Source organism: Nanorana parkeri, unplaced genomic scaffold (genome assembly GCF_000935625.1).
Source record: "Nanorana parkeri isolate BGI_ZX_2015 unplaced genomic scaffold, ASM93562v1 scaffold123, whole genome shotgun sequence".
Classification (NCBI taxonomy): domain Eukaryota; kingdom Metazoa; phylum Chordata; class Amphibia; order Anura; family Dicroglossidae; genus Nanorana; species Nanorana parkeri.
In genome coordinates, this window is record NW_017306391.1 from 1,377,982 (window position 1) to 1,404,047 (window position 26,066).

Below are 26,066 nucleotides of genomic sequence, written 5' to 3' on the forward strand. Positions count from 1 at the left end.
GTGCAGGGCATTATGAAAACTGAAGACTACCAAAGAATTCTGGGGTGCGATGTAGGGCCCAGTATCAGAAAGTTGGTTCTCCGTCAGAGGTCATGGGTCTTACAGTAGGACAATGACCCAAAGCACATGTCAGAAAGCACCCAGAAATGGTTTCAGACAAAGCACTGGAGAGTACTGGACTGGCCAGCAATGAGTCCAGATCCAAATCCCATAGAGCACCTGTGGGGAGATCTCAAAACAGCAGTTGGGAAAAGGATCCTCTCCAATCTGAGAGACCTGGAGCAGTTGGTGAAAGAAGAGTGGTCTAAAATTCCTGTAGAGAGGTGTAAGAGACTCATTAATGGTTACAGGAAGCACTTGATTTCAGTTATTTTTTCCAAGGGCTGTGCTTGAGGGTGCCAATAATTTTGCCCAGTCCATTTTTGGAGTTTTGCGTGGAATGTGTCAGATTTGGCTTTTTTTTCTCCACTTGTTTGTGTCATACCAATACAAACAAAAGAAATAAACATGAGAATACCTAAACATTTGTTATTGCAACAATTTTCTGCGCAAAGTGGTGCATTATCTGACAGAAATGCAGGTGTGCCAATACTTTTGGCCATGACTGTATCTGTTGCAGAATTGTTTCAGACAGATTTCTGTCTGCGACACAACATCGGAAGTAGCATGTGCACATATTTGAAATACAAGTAATGATCCTGTAGAGATATAGCTGACATCAGCACTTCTATTAGAGTTCACTTCTTCTATCAATGAAGTAATGTCATGTTTTCGATAACTCCGCTCCGAATCCAGTAATTAGGTTAGACACATTCTACATCTTCTGCCAAATGACGACTCTGTACTTGTCCAAGAAGCTTTGTCAGGAAGTTTGTTGGCACACCCACCATGCTCACACCTAGTTAACCCTTGTCACTGACAGACTCACAGGTACACAAGAGGCAAGTACATGAAAACTTGAAGTTAGCTCTCCACACCGTGTCATCCGACTCCGTTGCGTGCTAAACTAGGCTTTGTGAAGAAGGGAGGAAAATTTGTTTGTATAGAAGAATAAGCTGGAAATTGCTTTAGAGGAAAGAAACATAATTTTCTGTCTCTCGGATCCTATTTTACTCAATTGGTGGCTTTACGTTGTTTGATGTTCAATCTACTCTTCATTCTGAGATCCAGCCACACAGTTTGCCATGGTAAGTGAGGAATCTATCGGTGTGTCCATAACGCTTGTTGCTTGAGGTCCATTTTCTGGCTGGACTGTGATGAGGGACTCTAGGAAGACTTTGTAGTTTTGTAAACAGAAGATGAAGTTTCGTGTCTTGTTGCTATATGCCGAATACAGATAGCTCTTTGTTTCTTGTGCAGCTTGTCCTACCAGTATCTGTTTGCCTAGAGTGATGAGTGCTATTTAGTAGAAAAATGTGAAATGTGCTCCTTATGGGAACGGTTCACATAACATTAGGAACACAGTGTGACAGTAGATCTAAGACAGTTTAACTGGGAATGAGTCAAATATATCATCACCAATGCATTCAGTTTCACTCCAAAGACCCACCATGGATTGCCCCACCAAGACCCGTCCATTTAGTCTTTGTTTACACTTGTACATCTGTATTTTAATGCTTTTTTAGCACATTTTTGTTTGTTGTGCGTTTTTCATGCATTGTGCATTTCATTTTGGCCAATAAAGGTAAAGTATAGGTTGCTAGGAGGTGGGGGCTTGTTGTCATACTCTAAAACACATGAAAATGCATGTTACATACATGCAATGAGATCCCTTTGGAGTCTATGGGGCTTACACACTGTCACATCAAAAGAAGCACTTGGAACATTTTCTAAGTCTCTGTTCACATTTGTGTGTCTACATTTTTTATGCATTTTTAGCACATCTTTGATGTGTGTTTTTATTGTATTGTATTTTTGTTTTGGCCAATTAGGCTGAAATAAAATAGAGGTTGCTAGGGGGGCTTGCTGTCATGCACTAAAATACACAACAGTTCATGTTCTATGCATTTTTTCACGTGTCTCTATTGAAGTCTATGGGGCAAAAATTTCACTGTGAAGCACCAAAAGAAACAACTGCATCTTTCTAAAAATTGTACTGCGTCATGTTGCATAACAACTCGCTGAAACTCTTTTATTGAAAGTCTCACAGCCTCAGAATGTCCCACCTCAGGTCTGCTTTCCCTAACGCATTTCACCCAATTATGGGCTTAGCCATAGAGATCGCTGCTGTGAAGAAGCAGTGTGATTATCATGCATACCTTGCATCATGTTGCATAGGTGTGAACAGGCACCATAAAGAAGAAAGGGATTGCCATTGATGTGCATGTGTCAACAAACATGCAACAAATCACACTAGCGTGGGCGCAAAAGCGTGTCGCATAAGTGTGTACGGGCCCCAGATAAAATAATGGGATACCCTTTGTTTTGCATTGTTGTGCGACGTGCCAAGCAGTTCAAGTCATGCAGACTTGCCAAACTTTTGATTTGCATGATATTACAGAAATAGATTGGTTTGCATTGTTACAGAAATAGATAATGATAGAGTAGATTCCCTACTCCCCAACAAACTCTGCCTTTGTTTCATTGCTGATTTAATATGCAATCCACCCTTAATAAAAGCACCTAATCTATCAAGTACATGTAGATGTTAGTAAACTTTCAATATATGTATAACAAAAACTATACTATGATCAGGAAAACACAACTTCTAAACAACTTCTAAATAATAGTGCAAAGGGAAATGATATGTTGCAAATCACAACACCCATGTAGATGTTAGTAAACATTCAATATATGTATAACAAAAACTATACTATGATCAGTAAAACACAACTTCTAAATAATAATAATAATAATGCAAAGGAAAATGATATGTTGCAAACCACAACACCCAAGTAGTAGTGTAATGAGATAATTGAGCTGTGATTGGGTATATTGTGAGATTACACACTTGCTTACTATATGTAGCAAGGGAGGGTGGAAATTTACACTTTGTCAGGTTCACACCTGTAGTCCTGTCTGTGTTTTGGTTGCAGACATGAATCAACTTTTGAATCCATTTTGAAAGATTCTGTTGTCCCTCCAGCACAATATAGAATGAGCAGCACAGATACCTCCTAGGTATTTTAGATATGGCCCATACCTAGGACAACCATATTTGCTTGTTTTTCTAACTACCATTTTCTTAAGTAAGCCTTTTAAGTATACTCACAAACAGATATTACACACATTTTGTATATGGCTATTGTAAATGTTGCTTATAGATATAGGTTGTTGTTATGGAAATTCAACCCAAACTGGAACTTTACATATTTAGTGAGTTGTGCAGAAATGGTCAAGTCTCCACTTGTGGCTAGCTTTATGGCTATTGTAAAGCTGAAGAGTTCAAAGGCCAATTACAGGCTCTCCAATATAGCTCCCTTCAATCGGTAGAATGTACTCTGCTCCTGATCACCTCCTATGCCTTTCTCATAAATCTTACCTGATATCCAAGAAAAACCTTCCCAATTGCTAAATGACCAAGCTCGGATAAGCTTCATTAAAGACTGCAAGATAATCAGGAGCAGAGTGTTTATATCTTCTAGAGTAGGCCATGTTGGAGGATCTGCAGTAGATTGTTATTTTTTTTAATTTATTTATCACAGGTATTTATATAGTGCTGACAATTTACAAAGCACTCTACATAACTGCACATTCACAAGTCCCTACCATCAGTCAAAGAGCTTACAATCTAAAATCTCACATGCATACATACACGCACACACATACATATACTGGGGCCGACTTAGACAGGAGCCAATTAACCTTCCAGTATGTCTTTGGAGTGTGGGAGGACATCGAAGTACCCGGACGAAACCCACACAAGCACAGAGAGAACATGCAAACTCTATGCAGATAGTGTCCTGACCAGGGTTAAAACTGGAAACCCCCAGTACTGTAAGGCAGAAGTGTTATTGTGCTTAGTCACTAAACAAAAAGTAGCCACAGGCGAGGAGTGTTGCTGAGCAGTTAATGCACAACCAGTATAATTTATGTGGCCTTTTGTTTTTTTACATACTTAACTAATTGTGCATAATGACAGTTTGAATAGAGCTATGTACTTTTTATATCTACTATTTTGGCTGCTGGTCGTGTCCCTGCTAGATGGATTCACACTGCTGTTTGTCATGGTGACCATTGTCACAAGGACTAACAGTGTTATTCACAAAAGGGTGAAGAGTTTGGAGAAGACAGGAGAAGTGAACAATCTAGGACAACATAGCTGAACCAGAAAGTGAGCTGAATTGGAGAATGTTTTCAAAATCAGCTGTGTTGTCCTAGATTGTTCTTTTCTCCTTCCTTCTCCAAACTCTTCACCCTTTTGTGAATAGCCCTGTAAATGTGAGTGAAAATCCAAAATTTTGAGCTGCCACCAGAACAGGAATAGAGGGGAAAATCTCCTAATCGGGAAACTTGTTCCTGTGACAAATGTTTACGGTCCCTTACAAATGGTCCAATCAGGAGGGGATCCATGCATGGATCCCCTCCTGATCAGAACGGATGTCCGTGTCCATCAAGTTTTTTCTACCACCTTGCACCTTTAAATAGTTAAAAATTAACAAAAAAAATTAAATGTTGGCATACATTTTTCACTTCTCCTCTCTTTTACATACGTTTCACCCTTCTGTGAATAACCCTGTTAGATGCTATGTGTCCTGGGCCAAAAATTATCCCAGAAGTGGAGTTGCTATGTAAACAGATCACCCATTTTTAAGGTTTTGGCTTTTTCAGAGGTGTATTATTAAGGCATATGAACAATATAATTGAAGAATATGAGTGCCCAGTTCTTTTTTAATTAAACCGCCTCTAGTGGTCTTAGTATTGTATATATTAGATCAGTCTGGGTGTTTTACTGAAGGCTAAGGGTACATACATATCTCTGTTCAGGATCTTGCTAAATATTGCTGAGATAATGCAGACATAAAGTCTGTGGACTTTGTGAAGATTGTGTCCTAGTCAGATTATAACTGTAACATATTTGCTTGTAGTCACATATTTGACTTTTTAATTACCAGATCTGTTTTTCTAATCAAAACCTTGTAGCAGTAGCGCAAGATTGATAGAAACAGTATTCCCTTTTTTGCACTTTTCTTTATCTTAAAGGCTAAGTTTACTTTATGACCATGTTTCATATTACACCTATATTTTGGGTATAATGTAGACATGTGCGATTCGTTTCGTTCCGAATCGAAATTCGGATGTATCCGCATTCCGAATTACAGATATAACGAATGCAAACGAATCCGAATTTCCATTTCCAAAATTCGTTAGCGGTAGTTCGTTCGAAAGTCCGTTTCGTTTTTGTTTCTTATTCGTTTCGTTCGTTGAAGAAAAACTACCCCCTCATATGTCACTTTGCTGCAAACGAATGAACGAATGCACGAAACGAATAAGAAACGCAAACGAAACGAACGTTCGAACGAACTACCGCTAACGATTTCGTCCGAATTCCGAATCCGAAATGACTTTCACACCCGAATCCCGAAAAACGAAATAACACAAATCAGAATTTAAAACGAAACGAAACAAAACTAATTTTTTGGCAGTGCACATGTCTAGTATAATGTGAAACATGGTCAGATCCCAATCCCACCGCTCCCCTCCAGCCCTAACCAGCATCATGGGGTTTTTCTCTCTGCAGGCTTGTTTACATTTTAAAATGTTGTCATGGCTGTGTGTGGCTCCGCCCACAAATCCATGTTATGCATGGCTCTAATGCAAAAAAAAAAAATGCACATGTTTTCTTTTATGACGTGGGCATTTATAATTTTTTCTGTCAAAAGGTGGAATTTCCCTTTTAATTAAGTTTTAATAATTGAAAGTTTCACAGAATTCTGACACTTCCAGGAGTGTCCGATCCCTGGCTGTGTTGCCCCCTGTTGCTGCTCTACCTCTTCCCCTATGTCACTGGGTCACCAGCACAAGACAAAGAATAGAAATGTGCATACAGACCAGCCAGCAGCTGCTTTTCTACTGTCATCAAGGTCGGTTCCCATATTTATATCCTACCAGGTTCACTTTAAGACACCTGCAGGGACATGCAAGATGCACTGAACTATGTGGAAAGTGTTACCTAACACAAGTCATCCCTGAAATCTTAGCATTTTAGGCAAGCTTATGATTGGCTTGCATGGATTAGCTGAGGCATGTATAACCAACATGATGCTAGTGATGCCTTCATTCTCCGGCTTCTAATCAGCTAACTGCATTTGTTGTTCTACATGGTTCCTGATGGGCGACTAAAGGTATGTCCTGTGTAGAGATTTTCATTGTATGGCTCTTGGCATTCATTGCATTAAATTAACCAAACATAAGAAACCACATTACCTTGATTTTGTTTTTTATTTAACAAAGCTACATGTATCCTTTAATCTGTAGTAGAGTGTATGTGCCAACATAAGCAACATAACCAACCTTACTGCTGTGCGTTCTTAGTGCATTTGTTGCACTGCTACTATTGTGATCTGATCAGGTAGATATTGAGCTATCTGATGGCGTATAATTCAGAAACCTGATATGCGTGACTAATAGTTTAAAAAAAAGAATTATTTGGTGCATTGAAGTATTCAGTTAAATTATTTTTAGATAATATGTCTGGAGAAAAATGGCAGCATAATTACAGCAGTAGAATTTCCAGGGCTAACCACATGCAATGGTACTTTGCATTAGATTTTTCTTTTGTATTAAGTTGGCTATACACAATTATATTTTCTTCGTTTAGCCTACCGGCTGAACATAGATATTATAACAGATTCCTCCATCAATGCTACAAGCGTGGATGGAGGGATCCCCTGCTGTCAGAATACCTGAACGGAGCTTGTAGCTGATGAGCTGCTAGCTCCATTTGGCCAAGAATATTCCATCATGATCCTTCGATCTGTTGATTGGGAGATGCCATGCGGAAGGGTGCCGACAGCGGTATCCACTATGCGAATTTCAGCCGGTTCATATGGAACTGGCCAAAATCCGATGCATGTATACCCTACCTTACAGTACACAGAATTAAGCCCCCTTGGTTCCAGCAGAAAGTGTGAAACTGTGTTAGATGAGGGGGCCAGAGTTGGGAGTTATTGCAGCAGACCCCACCAATGGAGTCCCAGAGGGATATAGAGCCAGTTCTTTAGTCTATTGGAACCTACCCAGTTCTGAAATATTAGTTCTGGATGTACTGAGTCTTCAATGAAGTTCCCAGTGAAATTAGTTTGTTCTAAAAATATATTTATAGTCTTTTTGCATCCCATTTCTTTTGTAGGCCTTTTTTCACACATTGCAGTAAAGCAGGTTACTCTGTGGTGCTGTTTTATTTTAATGACATCTCTAAGCACTTTCGTAATGCAACTTTGGTGCAGTGAAAGGCAAGGCATGGTGACTCACTACTGCGTGTTGCAGTGTACTGCTTAAACAAATTGCACTGGGTACTATTTAATATCCATGTGAAATGTTTGGCATGGGCTGCCTTAACCCAATGCACATGACATAATATGCATTACCAACCGATCATCCTAGTGTGAATGGATCATAAAGCTGAGCTCCATATCATATGTATACATTAAATGTCATCAGAATGTATACCTTAAAAACTATTACATTTATTGTAATGTAAGTAATGGATCTTTCTTTATATCAGTTGCCTGTAATCTAATTTTTAGCAGCGGACCAGAGCCAATTAGGTGTGCGGCAAACATATACTTTACAGAAGAAAGGGAGGAGACATGAGTTCATCAGTCTTTTGCTACTCCTACACTGTCCAGTCACAGGATAGGGTTGGGGAATGTTTACGTTGAATTGCTTAACTGCAGTAGACAAAAGTCAGGTTACCAATCTAGCTTTGCTGTCTAATGAAATACAAATCCTTTGGCAGGTAAAAGAGTTCCCATGCATGCATTTCAGCTATGTATTGAGAGCCGGAGCTGGACCCTGCCTGGACCTCAACTTTAAAAATGAAGAGCTACTGTGTTAAATTGATGATTTTTGTATTTAAATATGCATCAGCTCTTACTTTATGCACGCACCTGTATAGTAGATCCTTCATCTTGTGGTAAATGTGTGAAGTTACTGTACCCACTACTGTCTCATCCTGCTAGTGTCACCGGGTTTAAAGTGTCTAATGCACAGTGAATTACATTTTCATATATGTACACTCACTCAGAAAATGCCTAGCAACCAAATAAAAGGCATTAGTATTCTGTCATTACGTATAGTGAATTAATTGGAAATCTTTTGGCTTGAGTGAACATCTTTGTTGAGATATTAAATCATCAGGATTATAGGATTACATTGTCTTCCGTTGACAATGATATTCTCAGAGTCAGATATGTGTTAGTCATTTTTTGTATATGATTAGGTATGCACAAGTTTTTAACCCAACATTATAAACAGTGGTAGAATTGAAATCTGCAGAGGATATGGCCACAATGAAAATACATTTAGTGCCTGGCCTTACACTGAGTAATTTTAATTATTTACATAACTTGTCAGTTTTTTCTTCTAAAAGCAGATCCTGAGTTTTAATACAGTATGTATATATATAATTTTTATGTTCGACAAGTTATGCCATTAAAGTATGTCTAAAGCCAAAAGTTTGTTGCTAGCTTTGGAGTAGAAAATCTTTAATACCCCTGTCAGGGTTTTTCTTGCTTTCTTGTTTGGGAGAATACCCATTACCAAAAAAATGTGTTCATATTGGAAGACTTTCCTTCAACAATTGTAAAATGTTGGATTTACCCCCACTTCTGTCCTGGAGACAGTGGTCACGAAGACAAATGGAGTGGGAAAATCTCACCAACTGGGACACCGACAACTATAAAAACTTGACAGGGGTTCCCCATTTGTGGGATTTCCCCGCATTTCCTGTTTGACTACTATCGTAAAGAACAGGAAGTAAGGAAACAACCCTCAATAGGGGCAAACAGAGTATTTAAAGGGTATATCTGGGCAAAATAAACATATTCAATATATACTTTCCAGTGCATGCTAATTTCTCTATTAACTCCTTACAAAATGCTACAATTATATCCTTATGGATGTCTATACATCATCTAGGTTACTTACTGTTTATTTATAGATTTGTATTTATTAGCATGGACTAATTTAATATATACATATATCGAAATATTATATTACATGTATGTTTTAAAAATGGCATAATAAATATTTTCTATAAAACAAATTAATAAAAAAAAATACAAATTGGTGAATCATAAACAATAATATGGTCTTTAGAGTTACATTGCCATCATGTATCATATTTTTAGCTGTGAATCGCTGAAAACACAGTATGATATTATACCTGCACTGAATAACTGAGCAAGTGTTCAGGAATGTGTAATATGAGAAAAATGAGAAGATTTATAACCGTTGGAAAGCAGACACTTTAAGGCGGAGAGCAAAACAGTAACTGTTAACGTTGGTATTTTGATTGATCAGTTACCTTTTAAAAGACCTCTTTGCAGCTTCAAGATACTGTATGATACCTGTTATAGATGATACATGTAAGCCAGGGAAGACCACTTTAATGTTCACCTTGCCCACTGGATTTAGTCCACATTCACACCGGGATTCCTGTGTCAGGCAATTTGATTTCCTGCAGCAGGGATCCCAAATCTTCCATTTACAAGTGGCAGCTGTCACCCATTCAAGTTAATGATTAGGTGACAGCAACTGCATTTGAATTTGGCAGAAAGTGTCACGATCCATTGTGCGTCCAGGGATTCTGATTGATCCCTAACCACAAGTAATCGTATCACATACAATTAAATGCGGGGTGCCAGCTTTCTGCCACTTTCAAATGCGGCCACTGTCACCCGATCATTAACTTGAATGGAACATAGCTGCTGCTTGTAAACAGCAGATTTGGGATTGCTGCTGCAGAAAATCGCAATTTCCTGACGCAGGAATCCCTAAACGCACAGAGTATAGGTGTGAATGAGGGCTTAAAGATGTAAAAGTATTCTCTTGGTAAAAAAAAGTCTAGCCTCCAGCTCACTCTTGTGATAGGCTATAAGTTCAATACAAATTAGCTAACTAAATATGAGATTGAAGTCCATCACGGGGGTGAGCTTGGAGCGGTGGCTACTTTACAACACACACAGGGACCATGGGGAACAAAAGTAGCCACCCTCCAGAAGGAAGGATGGTGTCAGCAGGAATTAAGAGGTGATTTGAGGATCTACAGCCGACTGATACAAAAATAAGATACATTTTTGGTAATAGTTAAGGTACTTGAATGCATTTTTAATATTTAACTCCTGAGTTTAGTGTCACTTTAAGGCTGGAACAAGCTCCCTAAAGATGCAGGCATGGAGGATTTTGTTGCATTAGATGTGCCATGCCTACCAGAACTATTATTAAGAAGTCAGTGAACAACTGGTTCCTGTGAACTGAAAAAAGAAATATGGAAGATGCCACTGTTGTCTACTTTTTAAAAGATAAGTATTGGGAGAGTACAATATACTCTTCCCAATACTTAAAGCCAGCGTGGGACACTGCAGCTATCACATGCCGAAAGCTAAGCAATGACATAACCACTGATCGCTGAGCTCATAGTGTCCTCCGGAAGAGAGCGATGACACTGCTCCCTGCTGGGATACCCCCCTCCCCTCTGCTCCTCCATGGGGGGACAGACAGTGGAGGGGGAGGGCACAGCTGGCTTTGGCTCTAGAGAGGCAGAGCCAGCTGTCAATCAGCCAGCCAGGTGGATTTGACAATATTGTCAGGATCCGTTGCAGCTCTGCACTGTCAGAACATAGTGGGCATTGGCCCGCTATATACTGCCTTTTTGTCACAGGACTACATTAGTAAATGTATTCCTGTGACCCAGAAGAGAAGTAAAGCCAAAAAAAGGTTTGGCTTTACTTCTCTTATAAAAGGTCTAGACACTGGGGTTGTTTTTTGTTCCTGACTTCACTACCTAGTGGGTCAATGACCTGGAATACGTATGCAGGATGGGAGTTGAGGCTTTTCAGACTTCCCTGCCTACATGTTTGCTCCAGGTCAATGATTTACTAAGTTGTAACAAATGAATGAGGATAACATTAACAACAAACAACAAGTTTTAAAGTCAGCTCCAATATTGGTGACTCTCATAGCTACTTGAAGACAAGAGTTGACAGTCATCTAAAGTAGCCATTTCAGGTGATGATCTCATAAATGTGGGCCCTGTCCATACTCTGCACCTTCCCTCTCTCCTTCCCTGTATTCTGTAAATCAAATCTAAAGTGTGAACTAATTGCCTAAACCAGCACACACCCTCAGGAGTCTACCTGTCAGGTTTCTTTTCAGTTGTGTACCCTATCTGCCCTAAATATGTTCTGATACTTCTTGATTCAATGGGTTGCAAGTCAGGTGCACCACCCACCTCAAAAGCCTCACTGTTGGCCATTGAGGATGTCTATAACTGTACTCGGCAACACTGAAATGTAAAAAGGTGGAGGTGGACCAGGCACTTGACCTATCAATGCACGCAGTGCCTGCTATGTGCCTGACACTGCTGGATTAGGTAATTTTTTTCTACTTCATGTTCACTTTATATACACTTTTGAATACTAGTCTTTACGTAAGAACATTCCCTTTTATATTGTCATGCCCAATCAAATGTGTCTGCGGCAATGACCTCAAAAAAAAAAGTGAAAGAGGATCATTTGAACTGTCCATAAATTGTTGATGTGCAAGTATTGGTGCAATATGTTTTGCACTTTGCCTTACTAATTATTGTGCTTGATTCCATTTATGAAATGCGTATTTGGACATAAACATTGCCAGCTGTTTATAATCACATGTTCAGGGTTTAGTACATGCTACAGTCACTGCTTCTTTAGAGTTTGCCCACCACTGAACAACAATGAATTAATATTTAACCAACACTTTAACAACAATTTGTAGTACTTTTTTTATTTTCTGTACATACACTGCATATTGTAAATGGCAAGATGTGGCTGTAACATAATTTAATGCTACGACTATCTTATTTATATATGTCATATAGAAATTGAGGTAAAGTACTGTATGTGTATAGGCAAAACTTTTTTATTTGGATGAGTAGTGAAGGGTTCACACTCCTATCAGGTGATTTTTTTGCTGTTTGTGTCCCGATGAGAAACTTCCCATCCCGTGCTTGAGACTCAATGTTAAATGAGAGGAAATGTGCACATCTTAGACAGTTCTCATTGGCATACCTATTGGTTGATATACCCTCAACTTTAGCTATGGTGACCAGGCTTAAATTTTGGATTTCCCCTCATTTTCTGTCTCATTGACAGTGGTCACCAGAACTAATGGTGGCCATGCACTGTGCGATTTTTGTTTGAAAATCCTACACAAACAGTCTTTTGAACGATAATCTAACAGTTGATGGTACCTCACCGATTTTTGTTTTTCATATTGTGATGGAAATTTTTCGATCGGTCAGGTTGGAAAATGTTTCTCTGGCTGAACGAAAATCAGAGAATTAGTGGGGATTTAGTTTGTCAAAAATCTCAGCAAAAACACAGCACATATGCAAAGGGGGTTTATTTTCGGCGTTCATAAAAAATTGGTTGGTTAGTATGGCTAACAAACAATTTCCGAAATCGACATTTGAATGTGCTTTATGCGGTATTCGAGCTATAATCGAAGAAGGGTTCGTTGCAGAAATAAACATTTCCAACCGAAAATCTACTAGGGTATGGCCATCTTAACCCTTCCTTACTGTATCAAAAAAAACAATTTTGCCTTTTGTCTAACTTTAAAGCCCCCCTCTGGGCATTAGAAAAAAACATCCTTGCAGTGGGACCTCTCTGCACCGCAAAGGTAAATACTCATTAAAACCACACTCCAGGAGAAAACTAATAATTTACACACCACATTACGTGTGTCAATTATTATTGTGGAGGGCTTCTGCAGAGTATAAAAATTGTACCTTGCAGCATTATGTCTCCTACACACAATGCTGAGCTTCCAGGCACTAAGGGGAGTGAGCGATGCGACTTAAGCAGTAGAGAAAAAAAATCTGCGAATGCCTGTGAACGTCTCAGCTGCAGTATGCATGATAAGGGGTGCAAACAAATATGTATGCTCAGCTTGAAATTTCCCAGCATCCTTCTCAAGCTTGTGAGAACTGCTACTCCACGCCTGCATTCACATTGAGCAGACTGTATTTTAGGAGTTTTTGATGCATTTTATTTGTGGTTTTTTTGGGGAGTTTTACGTGCATTTATGAGCATTTGTAAGGCTTTTTACAAGTGTTTTGCATGCATATTAAGCTTCAGGTGTTTTTGTGTTGACCAACAGAAAGCAGTTCTGGAGGATAAAAATGCATGTCAAAATGCATATGTCATATGTTTACAGGACTGCTCAATGATGTCTATGGGGCCAAAAATGCCTGCTTATGCTCAAAAAAAGGCTAATGTACTTTCTTGAGCTTAGGGCATACAGCATAGGACAACAACCGATACAGTTGTTGAACAGAGACAATTAGAAATTAGATTATGCATGCTGAGCGTAGTCAGGCATAGGGAAACAAGCTGGGGAACACTTATGTGTGAATAGGGGCTAAGAGTTCAGTCATTTCTGCTTTTAATAGCATGATTAAGCTACTGTAAATCACATTGATAAAAGAAACCTATTGAAAGGAATACAAATAACTTTCAATTTCTATTTGTTGATGTGGTCATTCATTCTGATCCTCAGCTAGTGACAGCTAAGTAGATCTAAACCAGGAAATAAAGTGCTGATACTGTACATGGATGAAAAACAAGCTGTCTGCACTTATCTTAAAGTCTTAGGCCCCTTTCACACGTTCCGGTTAGGAAAGGATCCATGCACGGATCCCCTCTTGATCAGAACGGATGAGAAACTGACAAGCCAACCTGATCGGAAAGCACGCGTAAAAGGGGCCTTACTTTCTTCAGTCTTATTAAACTGATAGGTCTCAACTTGATTAAAAACGTGACCTGTACAAAGCATTCTCAGTGCAGGCTGTGCTGTAAAACAGTGAGGGGGTTGGATACTGACACAAAAAATTTAGGTCCCTTTCGTAAGGCTGGTCCGATTGGGTTCACCTGTCAGTTTTCCAGGCAGACCCAATCGGCTGCCCAATGCAAGTCCGTTTGCACCAGGTTACCTCCGGCCAGGTCCAGAGAAACAGGCCAGTTTTGCCGGGCCGGATTGTGCCGGATCAGGGGTAATCTGACGTAAATGGACACATGTCCGTTTACATCTGTTTCCCCATAGACCGTCATGTGGTCCGGCAGTTTCCGTTTTTTCCTCCAATCACAAGGTGGAGGGAAAAATTGTACAGACACGGATGTCACAGCAGTGACATCTGCTCCGTACTGCTGTGATCAAGAGAGGGATCCGTGCACGGATCCTCTCCTGATCAGCCCGTGTGAAAGGGGCCTTAAGGTTCCAGGTACTGGACTGCAAACTAACTGTACTCAACGTTGTCTTAAATTGGGATAGTGTCAGCTGGCTGGAATGGCTCCCTGCAGCAGTCAAAAGTAGCTTTCCTCTGAGCCCAAGTTGTCCTGGACCTGTCCAAGCCTGTTACTGGACAGTGAAAGGAGAAGCAGTACAGTGATGAGCTCCTCCTCTCTGCTAATCTGCTTATCCCCAATATCATCATGCTTCTTGTCAGCACAGGAACTGACTGGCTACTTGTACTGCTTCCTTCTCTGACACCCCAGTCCTGCTATACAGCTGAGTGCAATAGGCTGATACCAGGCCAGATTCAGGTGTTTACACTGCTTGCATTTAAAAAATACATTTAATAATGTATAAGTGATTACAGAGCTGGATGAATCTGTGTCTATTATATCTGCCTGGAGGTCAGCTTTAATTCTAAAAGCTGATTTTCATTTAAGCCATAATTCTTCAGCAGCTGTCTTCATGGAAATGTTGATCTTCTTGTCTGGAAAAAAAAAAAAGAAATGTAAAAAAATTAGCTTTATGGCCTGTTCGCATAGCGTTAATTGCATAATACAGTGCGATTAATATACGCTATGGCACAATGCACCTAGCTTGTGTTACCATTCACTAGGTGCATTGCCATTAATTTGAATGGCATCCCAACACAACTCCCAGCCACATGCACTACTTTTTTCCACCACACGGCAATGCATGGTATTGTAGTACTGCACATTGAAGTGCACGGCGGCCAGGAGGTGCATTGGGATGGCAGATGAATGCCAGCGCACACTAACACATTAAACGTGTGTTAATTACACAATATCATGTAGTTAACGTAATGATTAGGTGTAAACGGGCCAGCCAAAGCGCTACAGGTTGCAAAGAGCTAACAACCTAGGACGCTCTGGCTGGAAAGGAGGCGGCAGGCACACCTGCCTTCCTGCCCCAGGGGACTCAGTGAGATGCCGCTTGAGGCCGGTACAGATCCGTGTAGCATGTACGGCTGTATCAGGCAGCTCCCGGGAAGGACAGGTGCTGCGTGTGATTTTACGCAGCAGCCTGTTCTAATCTATGGGAGTACACGGCCGTACGCTCACCCGAACTGCACATCCGTGCCGGGGCAGGTGTCCGTACTCTGACGCAGACAGGATGGATCCTGTCTGCGTCCGAGCATGGACACCAGCACCGATGTGCAGTTTGGGGGAGCATACGGCGGCGTACTCCCATAGAGAATGACAGGCTACTGTGCACAATACACGCAGCACCTGTCCTTCCCAGGAGCGGCCCGATATGGCCATGCACGCCGCACGGATCTGTACGGACCGGCTCTTAGCAGTGTGAATGAGGCCTAAAATGTGTGAGTGAACCCTAAAAGTTTTTGTTTCTGTGCAGATGGAGTTAAATTACCATATAACACATTTGCTGCACATACGTATTGTGGTGGCAGAGATGCACATCGCAGTGGGGGAGCAAGGAGGAGGTTGAACGTTTCTTGCGCTATTTCCCTCCTACATTGTGTGTGTGTGTGTTGATTCCTCCTCTTGCGTATGAGGTGTGATCTCCACAGTGCTGCTAGGTTTGGTATATTGGCTACTATTGGGCTAATACCCTCTGTTCCCAAAAAGAAAGTATAAAGTATATTCCACTATTTCAGGGGTAGGCAATTCTGGCACTCCACTTGTTGTGGAACTACAATTCCCATGAGGCATTGCAAGACTAACAGTTACAGGCAGAGGCATGTTGGGATTTGTAGTTAATGCACAGAATTGCCCAGCACTGCACTCTATGGGTAATGGTACTGGCCCAGGTCATAGTTGGACACAGTACTTATATAAACAAAGCAAATATTGTACTTGCTTCACTTACACCTTGGCAAGTTCTTCCTGCAATGTTTGCAGATGTATCGACATGTTGTTTGAGACCTACTGTGTGTCAGAAGCTTGGCTCTATTACTGCATGCTGTTGTGGTGTTTTGCTGTGTAGTGTCTCAGCTAACGCTGGCAGGAAGTCAGCTTCACTCAGCGCTGTGTTGACATTACAGGGCACACCTATGTTGGAGAAGCTGTCTAGTATATCTCCAGAGGGAGTTTTATTATGGAACGGGGAGGAGGGCACCCCTGGAATGAGCCCTAGGCAAGATTACTCCTCCCTTTCTAATCCAGCACGCCAAATGAATGTTTCCATACAGCAATGGCCAAGCTTCATGTATAAAACGTGTTTATGGGCTATAGAAAGCATGGCAAGGGAAATATCGCTGCACTTTATGGTATCGTAATACACAAAACCTTTTATGTTTATAAGCTGTTCTCATGTCTTTCATGTTGGTTGCTTTATTTGGAGCACTGTAGCCAGTCATAACTATATTCCAGCAGACCTTGAGCTATGTGCAAAGTAGGGTTGCCACCTTTTCTTCCAGTAAAACCCGAACACTCTAGCGACGGACGGAATTTTTGGGGGGAGAATGAGTCGCGGCTTATATTTAAATAGCACTACCCATTAATATGTAAATATCACAGTCTAAGCTATTTTCAGGGGGGGGGGGCAGTAGCCCCTATCTTAATTTTGGTTGCCCCTGTCTGCCTGACAGCTTGTGTCTGGGTTTCAGCTGCCATGAAACCTGGACAGAGCATTCAAAACTGTCCGGGTGAATCCTGGACAGTTGGCAACCCTAGTGCAAAGGTGTGCAAAGTTGTGAATGTATTACATTCATGAAAGTGGGCCTGAAATCAGATCAGGTGGCCATACACCAAACAAAAGAAATCATTAGATTCTACAGAGCACAGATAGAGAAATCCCTGCTGCTGGCTATTGTATTCAGCAGTTTTTGCTTCTGCGGCTGCTGAATACCCAAACAGTGCTGTCTGTGTGAATCCATTAAAAAAGTCCCAAGTTTCTATTTGAATGTTCTTATAGACTTGTTTGAAGCTGTTCATCTGAGCATTCAGTGGCACCACCTTGGCTTTCCCTTTCCATCTCACCACACGAATACGGACCAGTGGCGGTTTTGTCCAGACCACGATAGCCTACCTGCGCTCAGTTAAGGCTGGCTGACATTTGATGCCCCAGCCTCCAAGGTTGGTGCATCCGCTGCCAGCCATGGCTCACCTCGGGCCCCCCTCCTCTTCAGTTGTTGGTTGCTAGGACCGCTTGTATCCTAGCAACCATTGACATCAGGTGTCTACTTCCTCTGCAGTCTTTGGTTGCTAGGACAGCCGGCAGGTGACGTCAAATGTGTTCTCTGCACCCAGCATTACAGGAGGATGGACCACCAACACCTTCTAGTAAACTAAGGTATGTGGGGACAATAATATAAAGGGGCACTCTAAAGGGGTCAAACAATGTAAGGTGGCACTCTAACGGGGACCATATATTTTACTACTTTGAATAAAATTTAGAATGAGCAGAATTAAGTTCAGCCTACTGGTTCGGCCCTCAACAACAATCCCAGTTTCTCATGTGTCCCCTTGAGAAAATGAATTGCCCACCCCTGTGCAACTTGAATAAAATCACAGATGTTTTATACCGGTTTGTTTTGTGCCTAGCACATGTGCATTACAATATGCACAAATCACATTCACTGTTAGAATTCTATTTGTTCAGATAAGAAACAAGAACATTTTCCAACCTGCTCCTTTGATTGTCCGCGTCACTACGAATGTCGATTTAGATACCGCTGACCATTAGAAAACCGAACAAACAGAAAAATAAAATGTTCAAACAAAATTGTACTGGTGTATAGCCAGCTTTAGCATTCACACACAGCGTTTGCGGTTTCGGTACGGAAGGCCGTGCGGGACGAAAACGCTTATGTTTTTCAATCCGCGCGGATGCCACTCGTTTGCGGCTACTAAATAGCCTCAAATGTGCGGAATCCGCCGGCTTATATCGCTTGCACTATTTCGGGGGCCCTGCAATGGTGTGAATGATGCACATTGAAGTGCTTTGCTTTTTGTGTTTAGAGCGGCTCCGCGCGTACAGTCGGCTGTACGCTCGGACAGCTTCTCAGGAATAAAAAAAGTAGTATAGTATTGTCTAGTAACCAAAAGAGCAGACAAGAGGTTGGTGAGTAGCCAAATGCACACCAAACTATAGACTCCAGTGACATTTACATATATTGCTTCCTTGTTAAACATGCAAACATGACAGCGGTACTGTATGTATGGAATTCCCCAGAAATCTTCTTGATGGTTCATGTCCATGCCTTGCTGCATTTCTGCATTCTGTCTTTACATTAACTGAGCCTGTTATCACTGCATTAACCAGGGGATATACAGTAATTACAGGGTGTCTGTCTACCAATACTGGGACCGATCTTGTGATTATAGCAAAAAAAAAACCTGTCACTTAGCATACAGCTTGAGGAAGTCACTACAGTGGTCTCTCTCAGTATATATAGAAAAGGAGCAGGTAAGAATCAGTTCCGTAGGTGAGGTTGAATAAAGACACAGATCCTTCAGAAAGAGCCTTGCAATTTGACTTGGGGATTTTTTCTTCTCAGCAATTTGGAGTTTTACTTGGAGGGCTTGTCCACGCTGTGTCCGTTGAGCTGCGTTTTTTTTCTGCACACTATCACACATGTATGGTGTGCAAAGTGCACATAGTAAACAAACAGTTGTTCACACCATATAGCTCAACAGACATGCTGAGATCAGGCCCCAAAGAAGGCTGCTTCCACCTTTAACACCATGTTCCATCCATATTATATTAAGTGTGTGTGTATGTATGTGTATATAGATATAGATCTATATATATATAAATACAGTATACACACATGTATATGTGTATATATATCCTTACCATCTTGTCTTGAATTGTATTGTAACTGTAATGTCTTCACCTCACCAGCCACTTTGTTAGGTACACCTTACTAGTACCGGGTTGTACCACCCTTTGCCTTAAGACCCCTTTCACACTGAGCTACATCAAAAAAAGCTGAGCGACATTGAACTGCAGTGCGACTTTTGGCAGGGACTTTGTAGCTGCTACATTGGGCTGTAACCAATCAAAAGCGCTCTTGATGTGACATAATTCCTCTTCTTATTTCCTGCTTATGTTCCTTCTTATATTTCTGTGCAAAAGTGACACTTCTGTAGCGCGACAATGAGCTACACCATTGAAGTCTATTGGGCCAAATCGCACAAAATCCGCCGAAAAATAGGTTATGTTCCAGCGACAAGCTTGAGCAACAAGCTACAGGCGACATTGAGCTGTGAGATTTGAACAGCTCTATTGAAATGCATTGTACAAGCTACATTGAGCTGAAGTTTGAACAATTTCTGAGCTGAAATCGCGCAACAAATCGCTCAGTGTGAATGTGGTATAAGAACTGCCTTAATTCTTTGTGGCACAGATTCAACAAGGTGTTAGGAAACATTCCTCAGAGATTTTGGTCCATATTTACATGATAGCATCACACAGTTGTTGCAGATTTGTCAGCTGCACATGATATGAATCTTCCGTTCCACCACATCCCAAAGGTGCTGTATTGGATTGAGATCTGGTGAGTGCGGAGGCCATTGGAGTACAGTGAACTCATTGTTATGTTCAAGAAACCAGTTTGAAATGATGTGAGCTTTGTGACATGGTGCATTATCCTGCTGGAAGTGGCCATCAGAAGATGGGTACACTGTAGTCATAAAGGGATGGACATGGTCAGCAACAATACTCAGGTAGGCCGTAGCATTTAAACGATGCTCAATTGGTACTAAGGGCCCAAAGTGTGGCAAGAAAATATCCCCCACACCATTACACCACCACCAGCAGCCTGAACCGTTGATACAAGGCAGGAAGGATACATGCTTTCATGTTGTTTACGCCACATTTTGACGCTACCATTTGAATGTTGCAGCTGAAATCAAGACTCATCAGACCAGGCAACGTTTTTCCAATCTTCTATTTTACAATTTTGGTGAGCCTGTGCGAATTGCAGCCTCCGTTTCCTGTTAGAAACTGAGAAGTCGCAGCTGAAGAGGAGCCCGACAATTGTGCCGGGATCCGCCCAGCTGTGTGAGTGACAGCGGGCTCTGCCTATCTAGAGGCAGAGCCAGCTGTACCCTCCCCCGTCCGTTCCGCCAGTCATCGCTGGCGGATCGGTGTGGGGAGGGGGGAATCCAGCCCCTCCCCTGTCACGGCAGAGAGCCGTGACAGGATCGAGAGGGGAGCAAACGCCAATATGTGTTCGCTCACCTCCCGATCTACTGAGCCGACCTGTGACAGTCTCATTGTCACAGGTCGGCTAGAACTATGAGGTGAGTGAAAAGCACTCACCTCATAGTTCTCCTTTAACTGACAGGAGTGACACCCGGTGTGGTCTTTTGCTGCTGTAGCCCATCTGCTTCAAGGTTGACGTGTTGTGCATTCAGAGATGGAATTCTGCATACCTCGGATGTAACAAGTGGCTATTTGAGTTACTGTTGCCTTTCTATCAGCTTGAACCAGTCTGCCCATTCTCCTCTGACCTCTGGCATCAACAAGGTATTCTAGCCCAGAGAGCTGCCACTCACTGGATAGTTTCTCTTTTTCGGACTATTCTCTGTAAACACGAGAGATGGTTGTGTATGAAAATCCCAGTAGATCAGCAGTTTTTGAAATACTCAAACCAGCCCGTCTGGCACCAACAACCATGCCATGTTTAAAGTCACTTAAATCCCCTTTCTTCCTCATTCTGATGCTCGGTTTGAACTTCAGCAAGTAGCAATTTGTGTTACCAAGCAATTGAACTGGTGTACCTAATAAAGTGGCCGAAGCTGCTGCAGCATTTGTGATCTTGGTATCCTTCTTCACAGCTAGCGCCTGTCTGTCACAACAAGTTTGGGATGCTGTAGAGCCGACCAATCACTTGTATGCCACTGAAAAGAATATACCTCCTCCCTGGTAGTGATCGGGGTCAGTGCAGGCATATATTGCTCGGTGTATGTGCTCGGTGTATGAAATGTACTCCTACTGGTGGTGATCGGGGTCAGTGCCAGGCATACATTGCTCGGTGTATGAGGTGTACTCCTACTGGTAGTGATCGGGGTCAGTGCCAGGCATACATTGCTCGGTGTATGAGGTGTACTCCTCCCTGGTAGTGATCGGGGTCAGTGCCAGGCATGCATTGCTCGGTGTATGAGGTGTACTCCTACTGGTAGTGATCGAGGGTCAGTGCCAGGCATACAATGCTCGGTGTATGAGGTGTATTCCTCCCTGGTAGTGATTGGGGTCAGTGCCAGACATACATTGCTTGGTGTATGAAATGTACTCCTACTGGTAGTGATTGGGTGTCAGTGTCAGGCATAGATTGGTTGGTGTATGAGGTGTACTCCTCCCTGGTAGTGATCGGAGTCAGTGCCAGCAATACATTGCTCCCTGTATGAGGTGTACACCTCCCTGGTAGTGATAGGGGTACTCCTCCCTGCCCAGATAGCAAGCAATTGTGCTGCAAGTTTGAATTTGACTTGCTAAACTATTGCAGACTTGCCAAGCTTCACAATTTTGTTGCACAATAACAGCAAGTCTGCAGACCAGCGAGCTTGCAGAGCTCTTGCTAAGACCTGCGAGACTCTTGCTGTAGACTTGCCAAGCAAATTTGCTACAAATTCACAGAAAACAAACAACACAAACAACTAGAACTTGTGCTGCAAGTGTTCTGCAAGTCTACAACCTGCCAGGAATGTGTGCAGCAAGTTAACAAGAATTACAATTTAACCCTATCACAAGTTTGTGGCAAGTTATCCCTGCTATCTGGGTGGTAGTGATCGGAGTCAGTGCCAGCAATACATTGCTCCCTGTATGAGGTGCACACCTCCCTGGTAGTGATTGAGGTCAGTGCCAGGCATAGATTGCTCGGTGTATGAGGTTTACTCCTACTGGTAGTGATTGGGTCAGTGCCAGGCCTGGCTATGTAGAGCTGTGTACTTTGGATCCCGCTCCTCCCCGCTGGACTCAGCCATGTCCTCAGTGTATGTGTGACATTCCTTCTGCCCTGGTATGAGGTGCACACAGGTAGAGGAATGAGTGCGGCCCCTGTGTATGAATCCTTTACATCTCTTCCTATACACTGGACACGTCAGAGGATCTTTTATTGCCTGCAGCATATTCTTCCCTCAAAGTACGCTGTGCCTGCACACCTACTCTTACTAGACGGAACTATGTCAGCCTGTAAGTATATTGTGCATTAGTACATATTTGTAGGTTTAATAGGGTTTCTTTTCCAAGCACTGAGAACTTTATTGTTGTTTTGATTACTTTCAGCGTGTGTCCATAAAGTTAAAAGTACATAAACTGCATTTCCCGCCGAACATTCCAACGGACTCGTCTCCGTCTGGGTGTAATAACAGCGTGCTGTGCGGGATAGTCACCACTAGAGGGCGCACTGTGCCCTCATTATACCACATGGGCTGCTGTTATAGGACTTCATAGAGGAGATAGGAAATCCCCAGCAATCCTGGTCTAGTCTAAGAGCTGACAATCGAATGACAAATAAAGTCTGCCAACAAGACAGGTAACACAAGGGTAAGATTGTGGGAAGAGATTAGAAGAGCTATAGGGAGCCTACATAACACACAACCTCCATGTAAACTATGCACTTTTAAGGTGATTACTAAGATCAACAGCACTGACTGTACAGTATTGTTATATTGTAAGTTTGCAAGCCTTGGGAATTGCCTGCATGCTTAGTTTAAGGGTGTGGGGGGTCACCCTGTACTGTAACAGCACAAATCACTGTCCACCTTCAAAATAAATCAAATTAACATTTATTATTTACATTTAATTCATTTTTAACTATGGTGTGGTGCCCAGTGATGACACCAGGGGAGCTCTGGTGCATGTCTGCATTTTTCTGCAATGCTCCACACATCACACCAGCATTGTGGTGCGAACGGGGCACATAGGAAACAATTGTTTTCTATGCGTGACTGGCATTGATCTGGTGCAGGTAAATGGCAGTGAATGTACCCTACAGGCTGGCTTCACACTTACGTGCTTCCATTTTTGTGCACTGTTGCATGTTTTAGCAAATGATGTGCTTAGCATCTAGGGAGGTGATTTTCTAAATGTAACTAGGTCAAGAGGAGATGGATGGCCTGTTGCCAGAAATGGGTCTCGGTAATCACATATAAGAAAAGTGAGGATCATGCATTTTCATGCACTCCAGTTGACTTTTATGAGGACATACATCAGCCAATCAAAAAATTTACCTAAAATATTTTCCTTGACGCGCTGCAGTGCATGTATGTGACCCAGACCCATTAAAAACCATAAGATGCCAAGTGTTTTGATGCCTGTTGAAGCATGTGTTAGGATGTGTGAACAAGGCCTCAAGGGGGTGCATGTAGCTGGGAGTGAGGTGGTTAAAAAGGAAAAAAGGCTGTCACCCCAATCCTGGCTTCACTGCTTTGTGATTCAGTGACCTAAAAAAGCTTGCAGCTCAGTTTTGTTTAACAAAAACAAAAAGGTCCCCAGCAGCAGGTAAAACAATATTCACTTCCTGTCTAGTGCTGCCCCGCCCCCCAGTAATTTCTTTGTCACCAGATGTCCTCAGTCTTTAGGAAGGACCCTGCGCATTATGTGACCAGTCTGAAGACATCTGAACATAGTAAGTAGGGATGAACTCAGATTTAGACTAAACCTGGTCCTAACCTGAGCACCTCTGGACCTGGCTGCCACCCAATCACATGCAAGTGGGGAATTCCCTGCACACAGCTGCACGTAAGCAAAGGGCTGTGATGTCATTTACCTTATATGGCCATATGACTATATTTAGTCAAAACATTGACCTAATATAGGAATGTGGCTATATAAGGTCAATATGTACAGTTTATGTGGGGACGGGAACGCCCTGAGTCACACCTGCTCGGGCAGGTGACCCCATGTTCCTTTCGGGTTCCGAGGAGCTCAGGTTTGGTCCCAGCCTGAGTTCATCCCTAATGGTAAGTTTAAAAAAAAAAAGTACATGTTGGGTGCTGGAACTGGGGGAGGGGGGTGCTGGAGGAAAAGAGGAGCCCTGAGATAAGCTTGAAATCTGCACTCCTTTCCTGCATTACTGTACTATGACATTGCCTTTCAAAGTAGTGACAGAATGAGTGAGACAGCCTAGGAACCTGCATGTTTAAAAACAAGTTAAAAATGGCAGCTGCCACATTTCTATCCCCACAAGTTCCCTTTAGATTTCTGCCCAGAATAAACACATTTTCTGGTCTGATATACAGAATGTTATATTTCACTGTCAGAAGTGGACAAGAACTAATCATTCAGACAGAAATGATCCCGTTTACAATGATTCTAACCGTACAGAAGTTCATGGCAGATGGCACTCGTCCTACACAACAGGTAATGGGAAGCAGTTATGCGAAGGGCAACTCCACCCAAAACATTTTTCTATGTGTGCATAGATTGGGGAAAGGGACAGAACCTCTGTTGGGTCTTTATTGCTGTGGTCATGTATAGAAAGTTCACTCTCACTTTCTGTCCTGGTGAATATTAGAAAGGAGAGAAGAACAATCTACCAAAGGGGGAACCTGTTCTGGTGACAGCTGTCAAGGATTGGTTTTCCAGCACTTTTGAGAGTTTAGCCTCTCACTTCCTCTTGTGTCTCCCGGACAGGAAGTGGAAAAAATCTCCCCAATGAGGACAAAGACAGCAATAAAACAGATTATAAAAATTCCCCATGCTTTTTACTTTTTACAAGAGGGATATTGTACTGCTTAGGTTGCTTGCTGCATTATACTAGGAGTTTTACACAGGTACAAAAAGTATGGATCGGTCAGGGTCAGTTATGAACGTGTATAGTTAAATCTTTAATCAACAGTTGGTTGGGTTCTGACCTTACATTTCTGTGCATCTTTTGTCACCTAGTACATATATTGTTTATACATTCTGTATACAGTGGTCTACGGAGCCTTCATAATTGTCATATGTGTGAGACCTGTATCGTTCTAATAAACACTTCTCTGAAGAATGCAGATCTGTGTTCACAGACCTTTCTGTTCCTCTCTCAGACATTGGGAAGAAACTTAGCATTGCTATTAAAGTCTATGTAAACCCACGAACAATAAACTTCCTTTTTGCCCCCTTTTGGGGGGTTAAATATACCATTGAAAGCATCCCATATCATTTTATCTGTTCAATAAGTGCCCAACTATACCTATTAATCCTGCCAGAGATCAAGTATGTTCATCATTTCTTCTGTGCCACTGTAAATCTCAAATAGTGTTATTAGTAGAGATGCACCGATACCGGTTTTTCAGTATGGAGTACGAGTACCGATATTTCTTTTTCCATTACTCACCGATACCGGAAGTCCCATTAAGGGAGCCAGGCGGCGTGTAATGATCCGCAACCTGGCTTCCTGATTAGCCAGGAAGCCGGGCAGCATGTAAAAACTCACCACCCGGCTTCCTGATTGGCAGGGAAGCTGTCTCCATGCTCTCTCATCACGAGGTGACGAGAAAGCATGGAGCCGGCTGTCTGGCCAATCAGGAAGCCGGGCGCCGTGTAATGACGCGTTGCCCGGCTTCCTGATTGGTCGAGAAGCTGGACAATTAGGAAGCCGGGCAACGCGTCATTACATGGCGCCCGGCTTCCTGATTGGCCGAGAAGGCGGCTCCATGCTACTTCGTCACCAGGTGACAAGGGGGCTTAAAGCTGGCTTTCTGGCCAATCAG

General features: G+C 42.2%; 1 protein-coding gene across 1 annotated transcript in view; it reads left to right on the top strand.

Moving 5' to 3' along the window:
* The first annotated feature begins 946 nt into the window (after positions 1–946).
* AIM1 (absent in melanoma 1) overlaps positions 947–26,066 on the top strand; it is a 106,039-nt gene continuing 80,919 nt past the window's right edge. Inside the window, exon 1 of the mRNA XM_018553520.1 lies at positions 947–1,187. Within this exon, the coding sequence (XP_018409022.1) occupies positions 1,185–1,187 (3 nt within the window). The 5' untranslated portion in view covers positions 947–1,184. The remainder of the gene's footprint in view (positions 1,188–26,066) is intronic.